The 26,309-nt window shown below is 36.6% G+C and overlaps 1 protein-coding gene across 2 annotated transcripts in view; it reads right to left on the bottom strand.

The window, feature by feature from the left end:
• Positions 1–26,309, bottom strand: part of CDK14 (cyclin dependent kinase 14) — a 338,755-nt gene that overhangs the window by 145,054 nt on the left and 167,392 nt on the right. For both annotated transcript variants that reach the window (XM_083862878.1, XM_083862877.1), the window contains exons 9-10: positions 19,509–19,629; positions 8,960–9,053 (exon numbers count right to left, since the gene is read on the bottom strand). In XM_083862878.1, coding sequence (XP_083719004.1) covers positions 8,960–9,053; positions 19,509–19,629 — 215 coding nt within the window. The remainder of the gene's footprint in view (positions 1–8,959; positions 9,054–19,508; positions 19,630–26,309) is intronic.

Raw genomic sequence — 26,309 nt, 5'->3', positions numbered from 1 at the left:
GGATTTTCTTTTCTCTGTGCAAGTCTCATAAGAAATGGCAACACACAAACAGTGGACACAGAAATTGTGTGACAGCATTTTGATATGTATAATTAAAACTTAGATAAGGTTATACAACATTTTCAACATATGAAAATTTTATGCCTAAGTTATTCAACCATACCCATTTAATGAAGTTGAAAAGCAGCTGTCCTCATCAAGGTGTATTTATGTTTGCCCCTTGAAAACTTGAAGCCTCTTGAAATCACCAAGCTTATATCAAAATTTACATTTAGCTCAATAAATATCGGCAGCTTGAGAAAATGATAGTTGAAGACAATCTTATGGCACATGCTCAACACCTTGCTAAATTAATACCTAGTCTAGGGCACTGATTATGGAAAAACTAAAATAGGTATTAAAGTTTAACTTTATTCAAATTAGGCTTACTGCAAATGGTACCTCAGAGCATGTGCATGGGTTGAAGGGGAAGTTTCCCCCAGACACCATGATAGAGAGAGCTATTTACTTTTACTAGTTCTTAGGAGGACAGAAGAAATCAGCCATTATTTTTGAAGTCTTTTAAGAAACATGTGCAGACAGGGAAGACATATCAATCTTATATTCTCATAACCCATCTCTAAAATCATCATCTAAACCAGCCTCACATTGATTTCTAGACATTTTCAACCTTAAGGATGTTTCGACTTTTGCTATAGATCATAAACAACAATTTTGGCCATCAAAATTCTATACAGAAAACTCACTTTTGACAAGCAATGTGCAATTCAGACACAAGTAAAAGAAGAAAGGAAAAAGGGAAGATTCAAGTGCAATGAACATTGTTTCTTTACTTATGAAAGAGAAAGCAATACGACAATTTGATGCCTGATCATTTATTATCTCCCCTAGCAAATAAAACCAGCATACCAGAGTAAGTTTTTTTGAATGTGTCTGTGTTTTTTATAGTACAATATTATCTTGTAGAATAAAGTTTTGGATAGCAGACCAACACTTGTGCTCAGAACGGGCTTCACCTCTCACAAATGCACGAATTGCTTGCAATTGCTTTTCTGTTCAGTGTCACCTGCATGAAAAAATGTTTGCAATTACAGCTGTGTAACACGTGGACACGACCTCCACAGAGAGGGATTTTACACAGCAAAGAAGATATTTCTGTGGTGTAAGGGGCCAAGAAGGAAGGTGCCTGCAAAGATGTAAATCCGTGCACTGATTAACACCAGGTACTGATTTGCACCAGCTGAGTCTCATCACTTTTTTTTTTTCAATGTATTGTCTGTAAACACCCTCTCAAAGGCTAGAGGCAAGTCTGGAAAAGAAACAATACTTCCTTATAATTACAACCCACTGAAATATGGCAGAAAGTAAACATTCTGATTCCAAAGAAAACCACAAAGCCATTGTTTTCCACTGAACCATGTCTTAATTTGTTTTCTTTTTCTGATAGCAAATTACTCCTCATGTTTTGCACTACCAAGCTGATAATAACCTACACTCTTGCAAGCCAGCCCAGCCACACTCGGGGTTGTGCTCAGAATTAGCAGGCTGGACGGGAACATCTTGCAGGCAGATGACACCTATGTGCATCAGGCTGTGGGACTGGCTGGCCTGAAATCCAGCCAACTCTCAAACCCTCTCCTTCTCTTCCCTCCTGCTACCAGCTGGTAGCTCCCCTGGAAAGTGTCCATAATACACTGGTGGGTATTTTTATGACTTTAATGTGATGGTCTGTGTCCCAATTTCTAGAAGAAATGTTAGCAGAGTGCAATGTACATATTTTTTTAAAGCCTCCTTTCCTAACACACATAGGCAACATTCCTCTAGAAATTGTACTACATTTTTACAAGATTGCTGTTTTTAAATCTTAGGCCAAGTTTGTTTCCCCAGTACCATATGGATTTACTGGTACAAGGCAAAGAACAGACTATTGATACTCAGGCATGGCGAGCATGGGAGTTCTTCATAAAAAATGAATGCAAATTAGCATAATTTACCTTGTGCCCTGTTATATGGGAAAAAGTCAACTCACACAAAACAATACACAAAACAATACAATGCAGTCAAAGATCAAAAGTTGAGCTCAAACTCCATAAAAAGAAATTTGAAAAAATACCAGAATCCTTTTACAAAATGTAGAGATGTCTTGTCTCTGCCTCGGCCAGCCCTGACACCTCAACAGTAAAGGGCATGGCTCGGTAGCAGGATGAACCTCACCGACCCCTGTGAGTTCTTTCTTTCTTGAAGGAGTGAAGCAACGACAGCAGGAAAAAAGAGGAGGCTGTTCTGGGTTAACTGCTGATTTTATTCATCAGGGGATCTGCCCCAGCAGACACCCCTCAGCAGAAGCACTGGGGGAAAAGCAAGGGGAAAAAAAGCGGGAAACCCCCAAATGCAACACCTTTTACTGGGGGGAGGAACTCAGGGATGGGTCTAACTGGGGACAAATCAGGGGCCAAGGGGGTATTGCTCTCTAGGTAAATGACATACATTGTAACAAATCAATAACTTGGGTGGGGAGATAGCTGAAGTCTTGTCCAATCACTTGGGGTCCTTACTGGAACTTTCCAGACTTTTGGGAGAGACCCCAAAGTGACAGACAAGGCCCAGGGGCTGGATAACTTCTGACTGACATATAACTTGGGTTGGGGTGAAACCAGTAAGGGTGGAACATGGGTGGCATGGGGCAAACCATTATAACTTATAAAAATGAACTTAATACAAGGAACAATACATACATAAAACTGATAAAACCAAAACCACACCACTACAACAAAGCATGAACACATAGCAGATTTCCTTTGTTTTTTAAAATTAATTTTAAAGGGTAATTTTGCTCATACTTGCCTAGTTTAGAATTAATTTCATTTGAAGTTTGGCATAAGACATAAAGCCCAGAGAGGAACCTTGTAAAAGTGGTACAGTGCAAAACCTGCAGGCAACTACAGTAAAATACTGAGTAAGTGCTAACAACTTGAAAGAGAAGACCCACAGGTAGAGAAGCCTGCTACTTATGTAATTAATTTTCAGTGGTGCTGAAAAGAAATATTTTGCATATTGTTGTTATAAAACAAAGGAGAGGTAGATTTATTAGCAGGATTGCACTTTACTTACATATTGTGTTTTAGAAAACAGAACTCAGCAGTCATGTTTCTGAATTAGTTTCAAACACCCCCCTCATTTTCCTCATGAAGTCACTGATGGGAAGCAAATGGAAAGATATGGGAGGAAAACACAAACTTTGCCCTCTAAGCAAGAACTATTTATATTACAATAGATTTATCCAACCAGAAGAATAGATGGCACCACAGACACCATGCCTACACAAAGTAAAATTTCAGCTCATCTTCAGCCTCACAATTACATGTACTCCATCAGAGATGAATGACCTGTGTTTCAGTGCCAAGTATTTACTGAGTGAAAGAAAAACTTATTTTAAATAATGAAACAGGAAAAAAAAAAGATCAATAAATTTGACTAAATACCTGATTACACAGATGAACTTCAAAATCCAATGGTCTAAAGTACTCCCTTGGGTTTAGCATTGCTAGCTTCCCAAAAGGTACTATTAATAAAATGTGCCAGAAAGCACATTTTCTTTGGGTTCATCATAAGCTTAAAAGCTCTTGAAAAGTATTATTCCAGGCTTCAGAGGATGTCAATGACATGAAGCAAACCTTCAGACACAGAACCACAGGGAAAAACCTTTGCAGCTTCAGAAATGCCTGTTAACATCAGTTGTGGAGGAAACACTACTAGCCTGCATTACAGGACACTTCAGGCTTGTAGTCATATATTACAAGTATGTGTGCATATATGTATTAAAAAATAATATTGCTAGCCTTTTAAATCTTTAATAATGGGAGAAACACTTCCATTCCCATTGAAATGAAAATGTAATTTTCCACAGCTATCTGAAATGGCCAGTTCTTGTGAGTTTTGCTGCACCACTCCACGTGGAAAGCTGGTGTTTCTGGTGTCACTCCTTGGCAGATCAGGCTGCTGGGCTCAATGCATATGCTTCTCTTTTAATTACTTTTAATACTCTGCATTATGCTACCCAACAGAGCAATAGCATCCAATATCAGAGAGGAGTCCTCAGCTTGTTCAATACATGTGTCAGGAAAGACAGAAGCTTCTGGCTGCCATTTCCCACTCCAGCTGTGACACCCTACCTGCAGTGTGATGCTCCTGTGGTGCACATGCTTCCCACAACCATATTTGCAGAGAGAATGCCCATTTTCAGACAAAACCATATTTAAATGGTATTGTCCTGCCTGTGCAGAGAGCTACAAAGTACCAGGAGAACTCTTTGTACAGTATTCCTGCAGTGAAATCTAATTTGCAGTGTAGTTGGCACCAAGGCTAAAGTTCAGGCAATGCAAAGATTATTCCCTTATCGGGAAGGCTTCAGAGCCTGGGAGGAAAATTCACTTTGATCAATTATTTCTTTCAGAAAGCTCACGTAAAATGGAAAAGGCAGAAATACCTTCCCATTTAAAAAACCCAAAAAACTCTGCTAAAGAAAAAATTTAGCTAATACAAGAGATTCTAGTATGATTTGTTTTGAATCTGTTAAGAACAGCCAGTATAAAAGCACATGCTTATATAAAAATCAGAGCTGTAACCAGGTTTCTATCTCCAGTGTGGCATGCACAAGCATACTGCAGGCTGCTCAGTGTAATCAGCTTTAACACTCAGCTAATTCATACTGATCATCACCAGATCCAAGGAGCTGTCAATTTTCCATGGTACAGGGCTAACTTGAAGTCATTTAGTGCAGCTTCAGTTTCTAGATGTAATAAATTTTATATTTACAATATATTTACAATGGCACATTCTCCTTGATCTGAAAATCTCTAAGTTTGCATATAGAGATATGTATGCTAACAAATGATCAATAGAAATAAACTACTGATAAAGATCTTAGCTGCTCCTTATCAGAAGCCAAATGGTATTTCCCAATTTTGTGTAATTTTATTTTGATTCAACAGATTGCCTCACATGTTTTTCCTATTCTTATGGTTTTACCACTCAGTGTGCACTTGGTCCATTTCATCCTGCCTTGTGTACACATGTTGCAAGACTAAATAGAAATGCTAAGATTACCACTTCATGTCTTCAGTCCATCAGACTTAGTACCTTGCAACAAAAGCCCAAGCTGCTTGTCTCAGAGAATGGCAAAGAAAAAAAGTTTGCTGGAAATGATGATGGCACACCATTAGTTTAATACTTTGAGGCAAGAGACTTGTTAGCTCTTACAGGCTGTAATTACAAAAAACAGTGACAGAGCAAGAGGAAATGGCCTCAAGCTGTGCCCAAGGAGGTTTGAGGTGGACATTAGGAAGAATTTCTTCATTGAAATGGTTGTCAAGCATTGAAACTGGCTATTCAGAGAGGTGGTGGTGCTACCATCCCTGGAAGAGTTCAGGAAATAACTGGACAAGGCATTCAGTGCTATCATTTAGTTGACAAGGTGGTATTCAGTCAAAGGTGAAACTCAACCTTCATGATTTTATGATTTAATTCCATGACACTACAGTTTCCTCTCTTATTTTCTATAATGCATTTCTATCCAGAAAGTAACCCCAGTTTCAACATGCAGGAAAAAAGCAGGAGTAAAATGTAATAGTATACTGATTAAACCAAAACATCTCTGCATTAAGGCACTTTATTCACTGTTAAACCTCTTTGAAAAAGCAACATATTAATATGTGTGATTCCCATTTCATTTGTTAAGCACAGTTTTTTTAAAAGAGCCTATGAACACTTTTAATTTTAGGCAGAAGAAAGAATTCATATTATCAGATCCAAAGTGTGACAATAACAACTTGCAGCTGCTTATTCATCAACATCTCTAAAAAAGTGCTGGTCTGATTCTGAGAACAGATCCTATGTATAAACCCTTGCTATTTTATGGAGGCCTGTGGCTGTAATAGAACCTGAGTATGCTTATTAAAAACAGCTGCTGTAACAGAAATGGAGAATCAGTGTATATTACCATTTAAAAACCCACAAATTGAATCAATAGAAGTCAGGAGAGACAAGCTTACAGAGAAAAGTTCTTAAACAAAACTGAAAGACCAACCACTGTTCCTAATCTACTATACACAATCACTTAATTCAGCTGTTATGAAACATAAATAAACATCATTCATAATGAGGAAGAAACATATATGGTGTGCTCTGTTGCATCTATTTTTGCTACGTTAGATATGTGAAGAAGGCTGGCAGTAGAGATACACAAAAACATTTAACTAACTCCAACTGGATAATTGCTAAAATAATGTACGTAAAGTGTATTTTCATTTCATTTACATAATAATGGTCACTAAACAATAGGAAATCAAACAGCCATTTAAGATTTTTAAACTGTTATTCATGTTAAATTTTATTCACTTTTCTTGGCTACTATTTCTTACATTTTTCCAGTTTTGTACTACAATGTAACCAATCCCCTAAGAGCTGCAACCTGGCTCCTTACACACTAAGGATGTGTAGCTATGACTACCAAACACAGCAACAGATATGATGATTATTATTCCTTTTTGCTGCAAGTTGGGTATAATGTGTGAACAAAGGGACTCCTGGATCAGAGTGAAGGTGGACTGTACCTTCTACCATTTTCAGAGGAGAACCCTCTATTACAAGAAAACTGTCACTGGTGGATGCTGAAAACGTGAACTCTAGGAACTCTTCCTGCAAAAGTCTTTTATTGGCTGATGTGTTTCTTTAACAGCCATGTAAGTGCTCACTGTGTGGGAGTTAATCATATTAGTTATCTGGTAAAACAACCTGATTCATTTTGTCCTTCAGTGCTATTAACTACCCTACTATATATGATTCACTGGAGAATTAATGAATTTAATCCTTCTGTTCAAATACAAAACCAAACAAGAATAATCCTCTGGTTTATAACTTTTAAATAGATAACTTAAAGCCTTAATGAAGCTTAGAGTACATTAGGAAGGCACCCACTGAAACTATTTAGCTAATGGTAACTAGACGCTACCATTAGAAGGCCTAATTAATTGGGATTTAAAATTAACTCTGATTTGCAATGGACCATAAAACATCCAGACCAAAATTTTATCTGTTTATTTGATGGTTTGCAAAAGATTAAATTAAAGAAAGAGTATCAATAAATTATCTCTTGTTATTTCAACACTGTTCTTGGTATTTGCAACTGCAGTTTAAAAACAAAATTTAAAATAATTGGCAGGCATCAAACCTCATCCTAGATTGCATTTATCTTAGCATTTTAACACACAAATAGTAGTTAGAATAGAGAAAAAACCAGAAGTATACAAAAGGTTTACAGAATGCATACAAAAAATAGGTTTATATGATATACCTATCACTATCACTTTTTGCACTATATCTTACAATCTCACACAATAAATTGCATATAATGCCCTGCTAAAGGAAGCACCTCATTTCTGCTGTTACAAGGACCCTTAATTTCAACAGGAAAAACAGTCAATAAGATTTTACTGGAATAAATGAGACCAAGTACCAAAGAGGAATTAATTCTTTCAAAATTTCATGTTCTATAAATAAGGGGAAAATTTCAAATTAATAAATGAAAAGCACAGTAAGTTTAAAAAGCAAAAGCAGGAAACTGGCTCAGAAGTTGCTAGCTTAAAATACACAAGCTGGCAAACAAACAAAGCAATGAGACATGTCACAGGAACTGCTCAGAACTGCTGCTCCCAGTCTGTGTTGCAGCATTGCTATTCTTTCACAGCACAGAATTTTCAGGGTATTAGCCAACAGGGCAGAAAAGCCAAATATATTACAGAAATGAATTATGTTTATATCACAATCAAGTAAGGCCTTGTTTTAGAGAGATATTTTTTATGAGTCATTTCTAAAAGCATTTGCTAAATTCCCTGATGACCCAACATAAGAGATATAGTGCAAGCAAGTTTCAATTAAAGTGAAGAATGTAAATTTTTAAAACGTGTTATGAAAGACTTTCTTCCTCTCCCCATGGACCAAAAAAGAATACCAAATAAATATTCTGCATTTGAAATAAATGACTACTGACAAAACAACCTTTGAAGGCAAGGGTATGCTCATGTTTCCCTTCTAAATTTATGGTCAGACGCAATCCAGAGATTGACACATCAGGGCAAGACGCTGCTCCTATGACACTTCCCCTGATGACCACCCAACAGCACCAGGAGCCACTCTGGCTCATCTGGGTGAGCAGTGGCTTCCCTGAACAAACCCACTCCACAACAGCACAGCTCCCAGGAGGCATTAGACTAGACATAAACCTTTATTGGGAGTCAAGAAAAGTTGTTCCTGAGACTTTTGCAAGGGAACTGCCAAACTCAGAGCACAATAGAAGAAAGAGCAAATGAAAATAAAATCCCAAGCAAACAAACAAAACTGAAAAACCACAACCCTGGGTAGAAAAATATATAAATTATTATTATGCTTGAGACAAATTACCTTTTTTTTCACTCCCAGTGTAGATGTGTCATCAGTGCCTTTGAGCAACCCACATGAAGGCCCTAACCAGGCTGCAGAAGCAGTAGTCAAGGACCCCTGCTGAATCTAAGGCATGATTTCAGAATTTCTGTCCTGTTTCTCACTTCATATCTTACTTTTCCTTTATATATCTGTATAACAAAAAAACCACTTGGCATGAACTCTACAATATTAATAGAATATTAATAAGGCTATCCAGAGCTGTCCTCTCCAAAGTGAGGATGACAAACTGGCTGGATTTCCATTGCCTTACATTTTCCACAATAAACCCCTTTGTTTAAAAAAAAATAGGTGAAAAAAATTAGAACTTTTTACACAAAATATATCAAGTAAACTGTATCTAGCATGTGGACTGGGCTTCTGACCCTTGGGTCTGCCAGTAATTTAATTCATAACACAGAGAAATATGTGAACATTTATCAATTGATCCTTTGTTGTCTTACTGCAGCAATAAAGAACTTACCAGAAATATCCTTTCAAGTTGATCTTGAATGTCTTTCATTCCTGGAAAAGCAGCAACCCCTTGAATCATTTCTACAAAGATACAACCCACTCCCCTATAGAAGGAAAAAAATAAAGGCAAGGTTAGAAAGATTTCTTATAGACCAGAAAGCCAACAACAATACAACAATACTTCTTTATCCTTTACTAGCATTTAATTTTTATTTTTTTTAATTGATGCCAGGTGGAAGGACAGGCATGTGCATTTGCTAAAATCAGTGTATACAAATGAACACTTCTCAGGTGTTTGAAGAAAGGTGTAGAGGTAGCAGGAATATGGTTGGTGGGTGTTGAGACCAATAAAGGCACAGCTGCTGATTTCTGTATTAGTGTTTCCCAAGCAGAATAGTCATGCTCCCAAAGAAACTCTGGAGATGTGGGAAAGGCAGTGAGAGAGCATCCTTGGGAAAAGCTGAATGGGGACACACCAACAACATGGAAGCACTCTTAGCATAGGAGGAGAATCTGGGAAAAGCTGAGTAAAACCAAAAAAGCTCACAGCCACTGAACTTAGCTACTGCCCAAATGTTGCTAACTTGGGGGATGCACTTGCTTGGACTTTCTTCTTCTCTCTTTCAGCATAAATGTAAGAAGCTCAAAGCCCTCAGCTGCTGACCCCATTCCCAGAAGCTCTGACTGAGAGGTCTTGCAATGGGCTGAGAAACCACGGGCTCCCTCTTCTCCCCACAACAGCCACCTCCTTTTACAGCTCCTGTTCTTGGTTTCCCACACAACATCCTTCACACAAGTCCCCTTCATCCCACTGAGTTAAGCCAGTGGCAGAAGTACTGGGAAATCCAATGGTAAAAATAACTGTGGCACACTAACTACAGCACAAAGAATGCATTCTCAAAGGTTGAGGAAAGCTTCTGTGACTCTATCTCAAATTTCAGATAACCTGTAAACTTCCTGCATCTCAAAAGAAACCAAATTACAGACTTGCACTTGTATCTTTTCTGGATGAAAACAGCTCAAGAGTTGCTTGTTCCCTCAGCAAAAATAATGTAAAGAGAAAACATCCCTCTTGGCTATCAATAGGATGCAGAATTTGATTATATACTTCAACTTCTTCAATTACATTTTTCTGCATACATTTTTTACAACTTTCATATGCAAACACCCACGTACGCTGTACAGCCATGCTTGTGTAAGCAACCACACAAAAACACTCTTCACTCAAAGTAATAACATGTTTACATCCCCAAAACATATATCAAAATGAACTAAGAATTTGCAACACTAACTACAGAACCAATTCCCCCTAAAAATGAGAGTTTTGTTTCTGTGTCAGAAAAATCCCAGCAATAACCTCTAATTTAACTTTGTTTTTAGAAGTAAATTATTTGGAATGTAGTAATTACATACCTTTTCATTGCTTATGCATCATGATGATGCATTCAGAAAGCAGCATTTAATTTTAGGATTTGTGTTCATATATTGGTGAGGAAGTGGTTCTAGAATAAAACAACTTAATGGAAACAGGTTGCATATTTTCATTAAGGCTGGAGCTCAGTTCTTATAGATGCCAGTTAATTAAAAGTATCAGTAAATAACCTGTGTTTTACTCATCTTTTAGGCTTTGACAAATACCCAATAATGAAACAATTTTACATTCCAGGACAATGAGGGTTGGTAGTCAAATTTTTGAAGAAGAAAATCAAATACACATCACTATTTTCTAATTCTACAACCCAGAGCATAGATATATTAAGTAAAGCTTCTCGCTGGCATAGAAAACTGGAAGAAAACTTTGAAAAGCACAGTTGCGGTCAAATTTTAGAATAAATCACGTGTTTATAAAAGAGAGGTTAAAATTTATGTTCCATATGCTTCTGCTAGTTACCAAATGAACTGAATTGATTAAACTGCCATTCATCATTTAGTCTGGTTAGTGCTTCATTAGGCACAGATAGGCATAATATATCTTAGTCAAATACTAATAAAGAGTACCAGCATCTCAGGCAAGGAAAAACTCAGGATTTTTGCCAGGAGACATTTATTCAAGATGTGCAATAAAACAATTGAACTCAGCCTAAAGAAAACAGAATCACAGTTCTATTCTTGCAACTAGAAAACAGGTATTTGATTAAACCAGCATATCACTTGAGAGCATATACAGATCTGCAGAGAATCTTCATCTAGCTGTTTGAACAGAAATGCGGTAAGGGCAGCAGGAAGATTTTGCCAAATTTTGTATTGTTTCACTTGATTTATAAATTCCTCCACTTTTAGTGGTTCTGACACAAGTATAAGCAAAAAAAATCAAGTAAGAACAGCAAACAAAACTGAAGAAAAATTTCCTGCTTGGAAAGAAGAATCCTATTAAATGTCTTGGATTCTTGTGTAGCCTAGAATTCCATTTAGTCACAAGCTGAAATAAAAAAGTACTGGACTTAAATAAACACCTAATATAAAAATCAAAAGAGTATTATAATCATTGGGGAAAGAAATATAAGCAACCTTCAAGATTTGAGCTGGAAGACTGCTGTTCCCTACAGCCCACTTGAAAATTAAGCTCATGATTGGTTTCAAAGGTTATGGTGTTCAGCCCATTGACAAGTAAGTCAATAGAAAGAGAAGTTTAAATGAATACCATAAAAAGAGGAAATAGTAATACAAAAAAGTATGACATTGAACTAGGAAATGGATAGGAAAGACTCAGAAAGCTGTAGCAGCACATAAAGGCTTGAAGATGGCTGGATGGTATTTTAGATGGTGTAGTGAATTTTAGGATCACAGTAAGTAGAAACTTGAGTAATAGGATTTCTGCATTACAAACTGTAAGTGCACACACTGAAAATGAGAAACGAAAGCCTCGACAAGGCCTTGAAATTTTGTCTTGTTTTTGTAGACCTCACAAACTTTTAAACAGTTTAGAGATGTTTTTGAACAAAGAAAAACTATTATCATGTCAGAAGAGCTGGGTTTTAAGGAAAAATTAAGAAAAATATGCCATTCTTAGCTACAAGAAAACACAAGGGACAATGTGATGACTCTGTATTTAAAATTATGCAAAATGAAGGACAGGGAAGAGCTGATTAAGATATAACGGTTCCCAGAATGGTAAGTTCATCCAAAATAGTATAACTAGAAATAGCAGAATGCCCCTAGGAAATACAAATTTTAGGGTGAATGTTAGGGAAATACAATTAATAATTGTACTATACTCCAGCCTCCCAATGGACTTGAAGCCCAGTTACAGTCCTGTAAAACCAGACAAGTTGAAATACTTAAGAATATTCTTCAGGAAACAGACTTGCATTAATAGTAGAGTGGATAAGATGATCTCACACATCACTCCCAGCTCTATTTTCTATGATGCAAAGATCACTTAAAATATGAAATAGAGGCTTTAAGGTGCATGCATCTCCAAGGGTATGTTATTTAGGTAAATTTGTGCATGTTTAGTATACAATGACATTTTCAGAAAGCACTTATAAATAACTTTTGACAAAAGAATATTACTGTAATAAATTTCAGTGTATTCAGCTCAGATTTCCCTACTCTCTTTATAGGACTTCTGAGTTTGGATAAATAAGCCAAATGCTGCAATGTTTTTCAGAGATCTTTCCAGTGCAATGGCATAGGATAAACTTGCAAAGTAAAAGTGACGGCCATTTAGTGCTGAAATGGGTGGTTTACTCTTGGATGACAAAAAGCATGACTAAACCTATTGATATATTGATGAGACCATACCATCTAATATTGCTCTTCTATTGTCCTGCTTAATTTCCTGGAACTCTGGCTGTCACTGTACAGCCTTATACAGAGGAAGAGTTACTAGCACAGCTGAATGGCTTCTCTTACATTTGAATTGACACAGTAAATAGTAAATGAGCCTGTAAAAATGAAGCTGAACGCCTCAGGAGCCCTTTTTTTTTTTTTTTTTTTTTTTTTTTTTTTTTTTTTTTTTTAATTCCGGCACAGCATTTATAATTCAGAAGGGTATTCCCTTAAAATTAACTTGCTTACTGGTGGATTGGTTTTATGTCTTTGGCTTAGGGACTCACATTCCTGTCTGTGAAACAAAGATCCTTATTGCTACAAGACTCTCAAGCATATCTGTACTTGAATACTGTAAAACAAACAAACAAACAAACAAAAAACCCATAACAGCTTTGGTAAGACATAACATATAAAAGATGATAAGGGATGGTTCCTTCAGTTAATATTATGACTTTTCTTGATGGAACCATAAATGAGAGTACAGATATATTCAAGAATGAGGAGCTGTTTCCATATCAAGTTTTAGTTTATACTTAAGTATATTCTTACCCTATATTCTTACTATATATGTTTTGAAGTGTTGAATATTCTGCCTTGAACAGATCTGCTTTGTAGCAGGCTAAGTGCAGGTGGTAATATTCAGCATGGCCTTTGCCAGTGAAAACCTGTATTGGGTGTTCACACAATATTTTTTTCTGGTCATTAAGCCTATTTTCTGTGTGCAGGGTTCAGCAATCCCCTTGCTGAGAATTCTGAAATTCAAAGGAACAACAGAATTTTCATTCAAGCTTCCCAAACTACACACTGTTTGTAATGTTAAATATATCAGAATTAAAAGCAAACAGACAAACAAATAAACACACAATCAAAACCCCACAAAACCTACACACACTACTTCAAAATCTTGCTGCTTTACTTTTTTATGGATTTGTCACCAAGATGTAATACTGGGGCATCTTCCATAAAATCCTAGTAATATACATGTTGTAAGGGCAAAGAGATTTTTATCTTGTCTGATTTATTCAGGGAAAAAATGGACACGTTCCTTTATTGTCCTGCTTATATGCACAACAATGAAAACAAATTTTGGGGAAAAGGAATCTAAAGCAAGGGACTTTTTTCTCCTTAGTTGACTTATTTATTAAAAATCTGATTTATTTCTACTGCAGCATTCTGCTGGAATACCCACAAATGCTCAAGTTGGTTAGAATTTGTCTTTCATGACCATTACTCTTTGATATATAAGAAATAACATCTAATGGATGATACAGTCTGATAAAAATACACTGGCAATAAGGCAAACAGCAGTTCTCACATGGAAAATAATGAGTGAATCAAAATTTCCCTTTCATGATGACAAAAAAAACATTAAAAGTTGTGCAGGAAGCATATGCAATGAATGAAAACTAATTTACTTGAGAGCATGATAGCTCAAGGTATTTCTTTACAGTCAGACTTAAAGTGACTGTAATTACAAAAGAATAAAGTGGTCATGTTCTTGCATGTGTCACTGAATACCTAGAAATAAAAGCTCCAGATTTTTTTTTTCTTTGTAGTAGTACTCAGTTTCTACTCAGTTTCTATATGAGAAATATTATATTCATGAAGGATTAAAATTTACATGATCCCTTCTTGTGGGATTCTTTCTCTTGGACTCACTCATTCCGTAAAAGCAAAGTCAAAATAAACCAAAGAAAATACTCCTCAAACTTGAGCAACATTTTGCCAGTACACACTTCCTTGTTGAACATGAATTTCCTGAGGTTTTTTTTTCTGCATCCAGATATTTTTATAATGTACTTTCCTTACACAAATGAAACGTATTTCTGGCAGTGAAAAAGTAACAGGAAAGCTCATGTTGCAAATGGATAAAAGTAGTTTTCAGATAGGAACTGAAATGTGATTCTCCTAACTACAGACCCAGACAGTTCCTCACACACAACATTTCTATGAATCTGAGCCTATAGAATTTCCCAATCAAAAGCTAATTCAGATGATAAAACTTTTGAAGAACTCACTGACAGTGAGGGAAATTTAATTAACAATACCTTTATAGTTACTGTAATATTACCTTAATACCTTAATCCTACACATTAGCATTTCTTTGGAGTGGACGTCATAATCCTGAGGAACATCAAGGGCAAAAGAGCTAATTTCCCCTATGCTGTTTCCTCTCTCAGGCCCCAAGGAGAATTTCTTCAGGGCATACTGGGACTACTGCTCTCACATTTTTCTCACTGCAAATCGTTTACAGGAGAAACAGGATAAAGATGCCTTTACAATGTCCCCCATGTAAAAAGCATAATTTGGTGCATTTGTGTCTAAGGCAAAATCCATTTTTATGTAATGAATGTCTTAATTACACTTGCAGGTCTTCATTGGTCAAATATTCGTGAAAGCATGCATGGAATTATAGAGAGCACTCAAATCCACCCTCATAGCAGGCTATATGTGAAAACTGGCATGTTCCCACATACCATTTATTTTTCTAATAATAGGATAGAGAAATCCCATATGAACAGGTTTCCCTAAATAAAGCTCAAATTTGAAATCATGTGTAACAACCCAGATGTACCAAAGTTAAATAAGAGTGATTTAAGAAGCAATTTTGTAACATTTTACTGGCCTGGTTTTAATTTATTTCTTCCTCAGTACTAAACATAGCTGATGCTAGTTAATAAAAGAAAATTTAAAATACATCCTGGCCCATAACTGCTTAGGTTACCTGTACTGTGACTAAGAGCATATTTTTTTATAAACAAAACAACAGAATATGCAAAAAAATTGCCAGCTGTTAGCAAACACAGCTTAAAGCCAGCTGCACTTCAAAATAAAATATCCCTAGTGACTTCTTGATGTAAGCAACCCAGATGTAGTAGCAGCCCATGCATTATCAGAATCAAATGGATTTAATAGCCTGTTTAAATTGCTTCATTTACTAATATTCTACTCTTCCTGTAAGGAACAAATAGAATAGGTCAATTTAGGGATTTCCCCTCTGTTTCTGTGTTACTTATATATGGGTTTTAGTAATCCATAAAACCTTTATGTGTTGAAGCCTGTTTTCCTTGCATTGACTTTCAAAGGACTGTAAAATTCAAGGATTAGGACAAGTTACACCAGAGGCAATGCAAAACCATTTTCCTAGCTACCAGTAAGTCCTCATCAAGAGGGGGGGGAAAAAAAGGCAGCTATATCAAAGGTTATCACAACTCTTTGATGCAGTTGTGGGTAGTATAATACATTCACATAATGCTGCTGTATCAAATGCTGTCAGCAGTAAATCACAAAGCCTGACACACTGATTTCCATCACCAGCCTGACACAACTATTGCATGTACATCTTCATTAATATTATTTTATTGCCAGTGGCTATTTTAAAAAGAATGCAGGAGAATGTAACATTGCATGTGGATCATTAGCTTTTAGTTACTATTCTAATTCTCTACACCAGCAAATGAAGTGTAAAAATAGCCTGCAGCCTCTGCCACCTGCTTACCAGCCACTGCCCAGTGGTTAATATTGGGACTCTTTTTTCATGCAGCTGGTCTTCTACTCTGTGGTAGCCTCACTTTCTGTTCCTGGGGAACCACCATGAAATGTCATTTATCATGGCTATAGAAAAAGCCCTGTGACTTTATTTTTTTTTCTTTTCTCAAATAGAGGAAACAGCTGTGCTTTCTACCTTAACATTATTTAAATATTTAGTGAAGTGGCTGCCTAGTTTTGTCATCATGTAGATCATCAATAACGACACAGGAGAGCACACACTATCCTGCCATAAGGACATAATGCCAGTAATTGCATAAAAATGCTAATGCTACAAACACACTTTTGATAACAAATTACCAAATTATCTTGGAATCTGATGGTAGACAGGTTTCTCCGTGTCTCCCTTCCTCCCACTCTGGGAAGCCACTAAATGGCTTTAATGTAATTATGGCTCAGCTCTGTACAACCATTGTGTAAGCAGAGCCCCAAGGCTGCCTGTGCTCCAGCAGAGCTCACTGTCAGATGTGCCAAGTGAGCACAAGTGACCTTAGCACGCAGCCACACCTCTCACAATCAAACTGCAAGTGCTGTCTCAGACAACCCAGCAAAGCACAGAAGTAAAAATCTAAAGCTCTTCTGTCACACACAGCACACATTTGCTCTCATCTGATTTCTGACATGGCAGAGGCTGAGCCCCTGCACAAATTGCTGCCATGTGAAAGGAACTGTATTACTTGGTCCCTTTTCCCTAAGCCCTTTATAGTTCTTCAGTTTGTACAAGGCAAAAAAAAATATTGTAAGGGCTACAAATTGAGTACAAGAGGAATATGACATTGTTTTTCATTTGAAACAGAACACACCACCTCTGACCCTTGAGCCCCTGGATTTTTTTAGGTCTTTATAAAATGGTCTGCGCAAAAGAACATAATTTATTGATATCATTGAAGATGTAAATATTGTGTTCTTCCCTAATACAGAAGTCATTTTTTATCAGAAAACAAAATAATGACCTGAATTGATGAAGTAGCATTTTAAGTCCTTCCTTGATCTTCCCTGCTGCCCATGTAATTCAAATACAAACATATGATTATGAAGGATATACTCAGTCTGCAGGTATAGTAACTTTTAAATGCTTTTAATTAGCTACATTACTTAATCTTTATTATAGGAACACCATGTATTTTGATTGGACCTTCTAATAGCTCTTTTACTAAAATCATCATGGAGGGAATATTTAAATATCTTTTTTTTACAAGCTGTTGAACTGTGGAGAGAACCACTTTTATTTGTGGAAAAAATTTCAGCAACAATAAAAAATATTTTAAATTCTTTTTTTCAGTTTCACAGCAAAGTGATTTTAAATTTGGAAAAGTTAGAAAAAAAATTTTCCAATGTTGTTTTTAACTACAAAAACCTGCCTTTTAAAGTGCTTTTTGAGCAGTTTGCCCTATTAAACCATTAAAATTTTTCTTTAGCTGTTTCCATATATCCTCTGTAATTTACAAGTTGACTCATGTATGTGCAGATATACATGAATGTGTGTGACTCAAGAACTGAACAAATGTAGAGGGAACTATGAGAAGATGAGCAGAAAGGACAATTTGTCTCTCCCAGCTACTTCCATCCTCTGAGTCAGTTTTCTTGCCTCACCCCCAGCAAGATGAGCTTCTTGCGAAGGAGGGTCTCTGAGGTATTACTTAGAAAAGAGGTGATTATAAAACATCAGGAGCAGATGGGCTGCAGAGATTGTATGCAACCTCTGAAGACACCAAGTTGAACCTGATACTTAGGAAAACAGGACAGTTTTAGGATCGATGAGAAACTGACATGCAGAAGGAAATTATTTTAGACCTGTGAAGTGGAGAGTGGTCTGAGGAAAACCAGACAATTGATAAAGAAGATGCTGCCTTTGCCTCTCTGGCACACTTGTAATATCACAGTGTTCACGTCTGGAGTTTTCTCTGTCCCTTTCTTACTCTTGGTTCACCTTCCCTTAGAGCTCAAGCACCTGCAGCAGCCAGGGTCCAGTTATACTAACCACTCACTTCAGTATTAGATATTCTAATATTCTAGTGTTTATACTCTGTGACCCCTCCACACAAAAAGATCCTGTGATTTCTAAATCATGCTCCCAGGAGTCAAGATTTTCAGGAAAACTTAATATTTCATCCCATAATCTCTGATTTCAGATACAGGACTAAATACAACCCCATGTTTAGTTCCTTTCCCCAGGGGAAAAAAAAAAAAATATCCTGCTACGTCTTCAGTTCCAGTATAACAGTGCAAGATTACCTTAAAAATATTATTCGCACACCACATGAAAACATAAAGTGCTTTTAACCTTATCTTATAATTACCTCTAGATTTTAATATAATCGTAATTCTTACTATGGTTTGCCTGTATTAAAGAAAGATATTTCAGTGAATTGCAAAAAAATTCCTGTATTTTTCTCAGAAAATTCCTCAGTATAATTTTTTCTCAAATGAGTTATAAAGGTTTAAAAAGTCAAACATGCATTGAAAAAACCAAAACTAAACCAATGAACCAACCAAAAAAAAAAAAAAAGTCAAAGCAAACAACCAACCAAACAAAGCAAAACCCAAACATATTTCATCTTACTTTCTTTGTAAGGAAGAGGATTTTTTTTTTCTGCACTTCAGAATTTGTACAGATTACAGAGATCCTGTTACCTCAAAACATACAGAATAAACGAAGATATTTCAGCTTGGTTTTTAACAGTCAAAAACCCAAGTATCTTCCTTGTTCCTTGTTCAACACAGACCTAAATGATGCCATCAAAAATGAGCAAGTTGATATATACTGTAGAAATCAAACTATTCTTCTAAATCTGCAAGTCTAAATAAAATCTGTAGGTTTGAAAGAAAACTATTCAACAATACTTATTGCTACCAAAAGCAGTAGATTAAGAACTGAGGTTTTATGCTCACAACCAGAGAATTCTGGTTTTCTCCTTGCTACAAGTGGGCATGATGAAAGCTGATCGTTTGCAAAACAAGTGTAAAGTCATACGAAAGAACCACACTAAGACTACAAAAGTCAGACTAGAGTCTCTTGCAAAGCACCAATGGATGCTGTGTCAACAGCTGGCAGCAGCTGCCAGCCAGTGGGGTGGCAGGAGGAGATTCCTTTAGGGAGATACTGCATGAACCACACATATTACTACACATATGTTTTTTAACCTGCATCAATGATCTCACTACATATTTGATTTACATGTCTTAAAAACCCAAGAGCTAAAGCATCTACATAGAGTCTTTCCATCTACACTTACCACATGTCAAGGCAGGTAGAATATTCTGTTGATCCCAGAAGGACATCTGGAGGCCTGTACCATAGGGTTACCACTTCATTGGAATATGTATGACTAGGAACAGATTTAGCTCTTGCAAGACCTGTGGGATAAACACAAATAAATTAATGTAAACAAAGCAAAGAAATAGTTTGCTGTGCAGTTAGAGACTAAAAGGATATCTGAGCACCTATCACATAATGTGACAGGCATGTTGAAAGAATATTTTTCTTCTAGATCTGGAGTATTTTACTTAATGGTAGCATCTATCATTAAGTACGTGGCTAAACAGAGCTGTGAATATTATGAAGGGATAATAAAATATGCTTTTCATAATGACAACCACAGGCCCAGGAGAGATGGAAATATATACTGTGGTATACCTAAATAAAAGACAAATAAATGAAGATTTTAATTGCCATTAACTGCTCATCCTGAGGCATGAATAGTCTTCCATTTCAGTGTTATTTAGAAAAAGAAAATGAAAAGGAAACTCCCAGACAAATGATGCCACGGATGAGATTTGGCTTCCTAGGGAAGCCTAGGAAACCTTCAACAGCTTACACTGCAAAGCCCAGCCTGCTTATTCAAGTTTATGTTTGAAAGCTGTAGATACACTTACACATTACCATTCAAATAAATATTAATATTGCAGCAGTACAGCAGAAAATGGTATGTGAAAAATTCCTCTCTCAAGAATTGTGTACTGGCAGTGCTCCAATTTTAGAAATAATTTCAATAAAATCTGTGGCCTACTAAAGATACAATATTTACAATCATTGTCTTTTAAGCTTGTCAGTAATTTGAAAAAATTCACATGCTACACAATCTATGTAACATAGAGATCATCATATGCTAAACTGAGAAGTTTACAAATATTTTTCTCCTACAGAGGACTTTCTTCTCCAGAAAATGGAAAAAGATCTTCAGGGCTAATGTAGCTCTTCCTATCATGGGCCTGCAAATGCTTTTTCCAAATTATTTGATTGTAGCTACTGCCTTGAGAACATCCACTTCCTTGCTGGGAACACTGGACATGCACAAGTAATGGAAACCAGGACAATGCAGTACTGGGTGCTTTTTTGTGTCTTCCTGAACTACTAGTTTTGCTTTCAGAAAACAACTGCATTTACTATAACAAAAGGTCATGTTTTACACCTCACAGAAACAAAGAAGCAAAGTCATACACTCAGGCAGAAATAAGCAGCATGAGAATTCTGTAAGAGTACAGAAGAGAGTCCTTTGCCCCTTTCTTCTTAACACACTAGAAAAGCTATTTATGAACATTTACTGTCAGTGAATGTATCTCCATAGTAATGATGGCCAATCTTGTGAGCAGATTGCATTATCAGCTTATTATAGCAATTAGAGCAGTGTAGGGGAATAATTTGAATTGTATGCCATGATCTCTTCTTTTAAAAATTACATTTGAAACATAAATACCTATTTTTTAAATTTCCAGACCTCCATTTCTTTAAGGTTTGTTCACCTGTCCATCAGCTTGATGAACAATTTGGCTTACAAAGACAACACAAAGGTTGGCCCGGTACAGTCCCAAAGAGGCCACAAGAGAGGTCACATCATGTGCTCCACAGTGACTTTGCCTCCAGATTAAGGTTTTTGCTTCTAGGAAACCAGAAACCACCAACAGCTCTAACTGTTGAGCAGTTCTTATTCCTGGCACACAGAATCATTAACAAGCCTGAGTTTCTTGCATCTATATTCAGTGTGACTAAACTGAAATGGCATTCCCTGAATTTATGGATATAGACCTACTACTATTAAGCAATATAAAATTATGAAAGGATTTGAGAAGTCTGGATGGTAAATGATTCCATCCTTTTTGCTTGTCTGAGCCCTCCCCGTTAGTCTTGTCTGAGGAAGACTGAATTTGTTTGCAAATTCTGAACTTCTTTCATAGGAGAAGAGGCATAACCAAACAGGGGAAAGGCTTCTTGAAGAAGCCACATCATGTATTTTGGGGAAAACTGTCAAAAAACTTTGGAGCTTGTAGGATGACAGACAAACTCAAATTTTCACAACACAAAGTGATTGATCCACACACATTCCAGAAATCTCTCATGTAGAGAGAGATGAGTACCCAACTTGCCATACCAGAAATCACATTGCAAATAATAACACCATAACCATGCTTGCCAGCTGGCTTCTGCCACTTTACAAGGATGGAGCTTTGCAGGTGTTAATAGTCAGCCCAAGCACACCTTTCCTCCTCTCCTGTGACTGTTCAACATGGAACCAGTCCTCCCTTCCTGCTGAGAATGCCACCCATGCTGTTTCCTCAACATACTGCTTCTAGATCTCCTCCACCTCTAATCCATTCCAGGTTAATGAAAATCCATCTTACTTCCAAAGAATGGCCCTTTTAGGCTAGTCCCAGCCTGCTGGACAACTAAACGTTTTTCTTTAATCCATTCTTCACTCCCAAAAGACTACGAAAATTTCAACTGAGGTTGGCTGCTGCACCTGGTTTCTCAGTTATATGAGGATCCTTAATGGAATTGAGAAACATTTTAACAAAATCTTAATTTGTAAAAGCAAGCTGAGGCCATACATTGGTGGCAGACAGCATCAGGTTAAAGGTGTTCTAGTTTGAGTTAAATCATAACAAAATGAGCTTATGAGTAAAGGCCACATGTTTTAAGTTGTGGCCAATTGGTTTCCTAGTTGGCCACATACACTGCTTTGGAAAGTAAATGGAAAAATGGAAAGCAGAAGTGAACAACCAAGGGAAATACTTATAAAAGCTAAAATTTGGAAGGAGAAAATTTGGCACAGTCCCACTGTTCAGTCAGTCACTCACTTCTCCTTGTACAGGACTGACAGGACCTGAATCAGTCTAATGCCTCAGGAGCTGCTTTCTCACAGGGAGGGAGCAACCTTTGCTTTTCCTGAATAATTGTCTGCTCTGCATAAAGAATACATTTTAGCAATAATGAACACTTTCACTCAAAATTAATACAAATGTGTCTCATCACATGTGAGATATGAAAAAAATACTCTCATCTTTCAGATACATTTGCAATCTGAAAAGAATGCTATCAAAATACATATGTGAAACTCCAAGGTACTACATTTCTTGTTTTGATGGTCCAGATGCAAATAGATGACAGTTACCAGGGGTTTTTTTCAGATATCCTTCTGCAAGAAAACTTGCTACATATTTTATACCCCTTTGCACATCCAAATATGCTTACTCATGCAAAATTTATTTAAGCATATCCTTCAACTAAAAGAAAACTGAAGGGTAGGATTAATTAGCACAGCATGTTCGATCACTTTCTTTAAGGGTTCCCTGTCTGTTTCCATGGTTACACTACAGGAAGAATGACAATCTCATTTAAAAAATCTTACTAAAAAGCTTATAGGGGATCATCAAAATTTCAAACCTTAATGGCTCATGTGCATAAAAGCCAAAAGGTAAGTGGCAGATCACTGGGTGACTACACAATATTTACATTTTGCTGCCTGAGCACTCTTTTAGCCTGGGAAGACGGAGGAAGGACCTTCTGACAAGCAGTGAACTTCCTTCCAATTCCTATGTCTTACAAAAGATAAAAGGTCAACACATGACCTGTTGTTGCAGCCCTATTTTGAGAGAAGGAATCCAAGGATAAGGCCCAGTTATTAAAATTAAGGTTGTGTCAGACTCACTGGAGAACTTGTGTGTAATTATGTGAAGGACAGACACTGTTTAATGTTCTCCAGGCACTGACTTCTGTGACCATTATTTACCTAAAATGAAAGACGAAACTGTTCTGATGCATTACACACTGCAAGGCTTGCACAACATCATCTAGCTGCTCTGGGGCACAAACCACAACTTAATTTTAACTCATTAAACAACAGCTCAGGATACCCTGGGAAGCCCGGTATTTAAAATACAGAGCCTATGTATGTTTATGTCTTTAACACAGAAAATCCCCTGCTGCCTCCTACTCTGAACTTAAAAAAAATCCCTTTTTTGTTTTTTAAGAAGAAATTTTCTTGCTTGGCAAACACAATTTTCTCTGCTTAATCTGGCTGAATCTTAGACTCAGAGGATGTATCTGATTTTACCTAGGATCAGTTATTGACAAAACACATTGCACTGATTTATCACTGTAATTTTTAAATTGTATTTGGCTTTTACAAGAGGCTGTAGCTACATCCAGACTTAAGACCTATCCAATACACACATCTTTGGCTCCATGAGCACAAATATTAATATTTGATACCTCTCTAGCTGCAGGATATCTTTCCTAGTCAACTTCATATGACAATTGGGAAGCCTTTGTTCACAGCAAATATGATTCTGCAAATGAGAAAACCAGTCACGTCTGCAAAAAGAAAGGCTTACCAACCATATGCATGGTTTCCCTTTCTATTATACCTTAAATGTGTTGAGCACTTTATTATTTTTATTTAGATATATTATAAAAAGGCCCTAGCAAGCATGCTAAAAAAGAAAGTGTTTTTCTCGTTGCTTTTCCTTGATTCAGATTCATTTTTTAGCTTCCTGTTTCATTTATTTAACAATTACTTACTTTAAGGTAAGTGGCCTATTGTACCACAACTATGAGTCAGTAATGATATTAAAATTTTGTTAATGTACTCTGTTGTAGATCATGAACTGTCAACTTAACCTATTTACTCAGCTGCTTGTTTTCCAGCAGAAGCACATTTATCCAGTAAACACTTGTGTGACAACAAAAAACAAAAAAGTAAAATGTGTAGAGACACTGACACTGCTTCCAAGAGACACTGACACTGCTTCCATGAAGAGGTCAACACTCTAACCCGAAGCCAGTTCTTGGCAATCAAAAGCATCCTGCAGCCTTTAGGTCCCTCTGCTGTTTATCTGAATGCATCTGTCTCCAACATGAAGCTTTACCAGAGCATCTGAGGTAAATTTCTCTCACATAAGATAAATTACCTACAATCATCTATGTCCTGCTCCTAATATAGCCATCAGCTTGTGATAGTGCTGTTCATTTATAAAAGTTACTCACTATCAGAGAGAGACTAATTAGGATCTCAAATTAGTATTCCCAAAATGCACTAGAGTGATGACTACTCTCCTAATCTGGAGTGCAGGAGTCAGTTTTCAAGAGACAGAGAATCAAGTAAGACAAAAGGCATGTGTGCCTCTCAGCCTGTCTGGTTTTTCCAGCTGCTATCAGCTGTTGTAATAAAAGATTATTTTTCCCTACAAGCCTTATCTCATGTATGTCTTCAGACAATCACTTACAGTAACATAGATGATAATTATTCTAGTCTGTGAATAGGACTCAACTGTCAGTTGACAAACAAGTTACAGAATGGGGAGACACAGAAATATTTTTTCCTGCTACCAGAAAGAATGACTCTAGCACTCGTGAAAAGTGTTTGCCCCTTTCCAACAAATCCAGCATCATCTTTTTCATTTATAACCTCTCTCCTCTACCCCCTCTGCCTCCCAAAGGATCATAGAGAATAGAAAAAAGAGATACAAGAAAGAGATCAGCTCTTGGTTGTATACTATAAGGTCCCTTTGGTTAATTTGTTTGAAAGCTACCATAGCTATAAAGCTGTTTATTTCTTTGCTTTAAAATCCTTATAATAATTTCTGGTATGTTTTAAAAAAAGATGCACTGATTCTGAACGTGTACCATGATCGAAAAATTTATTCCTTGTCCATGAGCAGGAAAAAAAACCACATTAAAAATTGGGTACTGTGCAAAAAGTGGTACAGAAATACCAAAGAAATATACACTCCACTTTTGACACCAGGAAAATGTATCTACCCCCGTGGCATTCTGGGTCAGCATGAACATGTTCAAAGTGTCTCTACTAGTCTGGAGGTAGAAAAGTAACAGTGTGGTCAGGAAAAAAGAAAGGAAACAAACTGCATCAACATTATAAACAGTCACATAGATATAAAAGCTAGCAGGACTCAAGGACAATAAGCAATTTCACATCAAAGATAAATTCTGCATTACAGAAATGACCTGGATTCCTTATGGACATGGTGTACATGCCCACAATAGCCTTAACAGGTGATTGATTTAAATCTTGCTTTCCAGATTCCAGATTTTGACTTAACAATTTGTTGTTTCACAAAAAGTCTATGGGAAGATGATGCCCTCTACTCCTATAAATGCTTCAGCTGGAACACACCACTGTGCTAATAAGGCTGTAAGTGAAAACGTCAGAATTACTCATTTCACAGTGAAGTTATTAGGTTTGAAGCAAAGAGTTAACAATTGCTGAACAGATGGTTTTAAATTGGAAAGATCTGCAGAGTGCAGGGAGGAAGTTCTAGAAAGGACAAACAGGGAGAAAATAATTCTTCACTAAAAATGAGAGCTAATGCATCTCAGGATATTTTAATATTCCTTAAGAAAAAAGAGAAAATGGGGAAGCAGCTATGCATGAATGAGCCTAATCAATACTCGACAATTATTTGTGTAATAGTAATAATTTACATGTGGAATTATAAGACATGACTAATGAACTTGCTGAAGACAAGAAAGGTAACAGACCACTTTCACAGTTTTGAGGTATAAATGTTTCATCACCATTAGGATTTTCCCCTTAAAAAACAAAGGAACCCAGAAAAAAAAAACAAAACAAAAAAAACACCACTATTCAGGAGAACAGTGTTGTATGTAGACAAATTGAGAGCTATGATGTTCCATTTGGTGAAGTATAATCAAGCACCAAACACAGAAGTTAACAACCTACTGCAGGCTATTGTGTTTGAAACTAACAATTTACTGCCATCTCTACCTTTACAACTAAAAG

The sequence above is a fragment of the Zosterops lateralis genome (assembly GCF_965231275.1).
Source record: "Zosterops lateralis genome assembly, chromosome: 1".
Taxonomy (NCBI): Eukaryota; Metazoa; Chordata; class Aves; order Passeriformes; family Zosteropidae; genus Zosterops; species Zosterops lateralis.
This window is presented reverse-complemented; position numbering and strand designations above follow the sequence as displayed.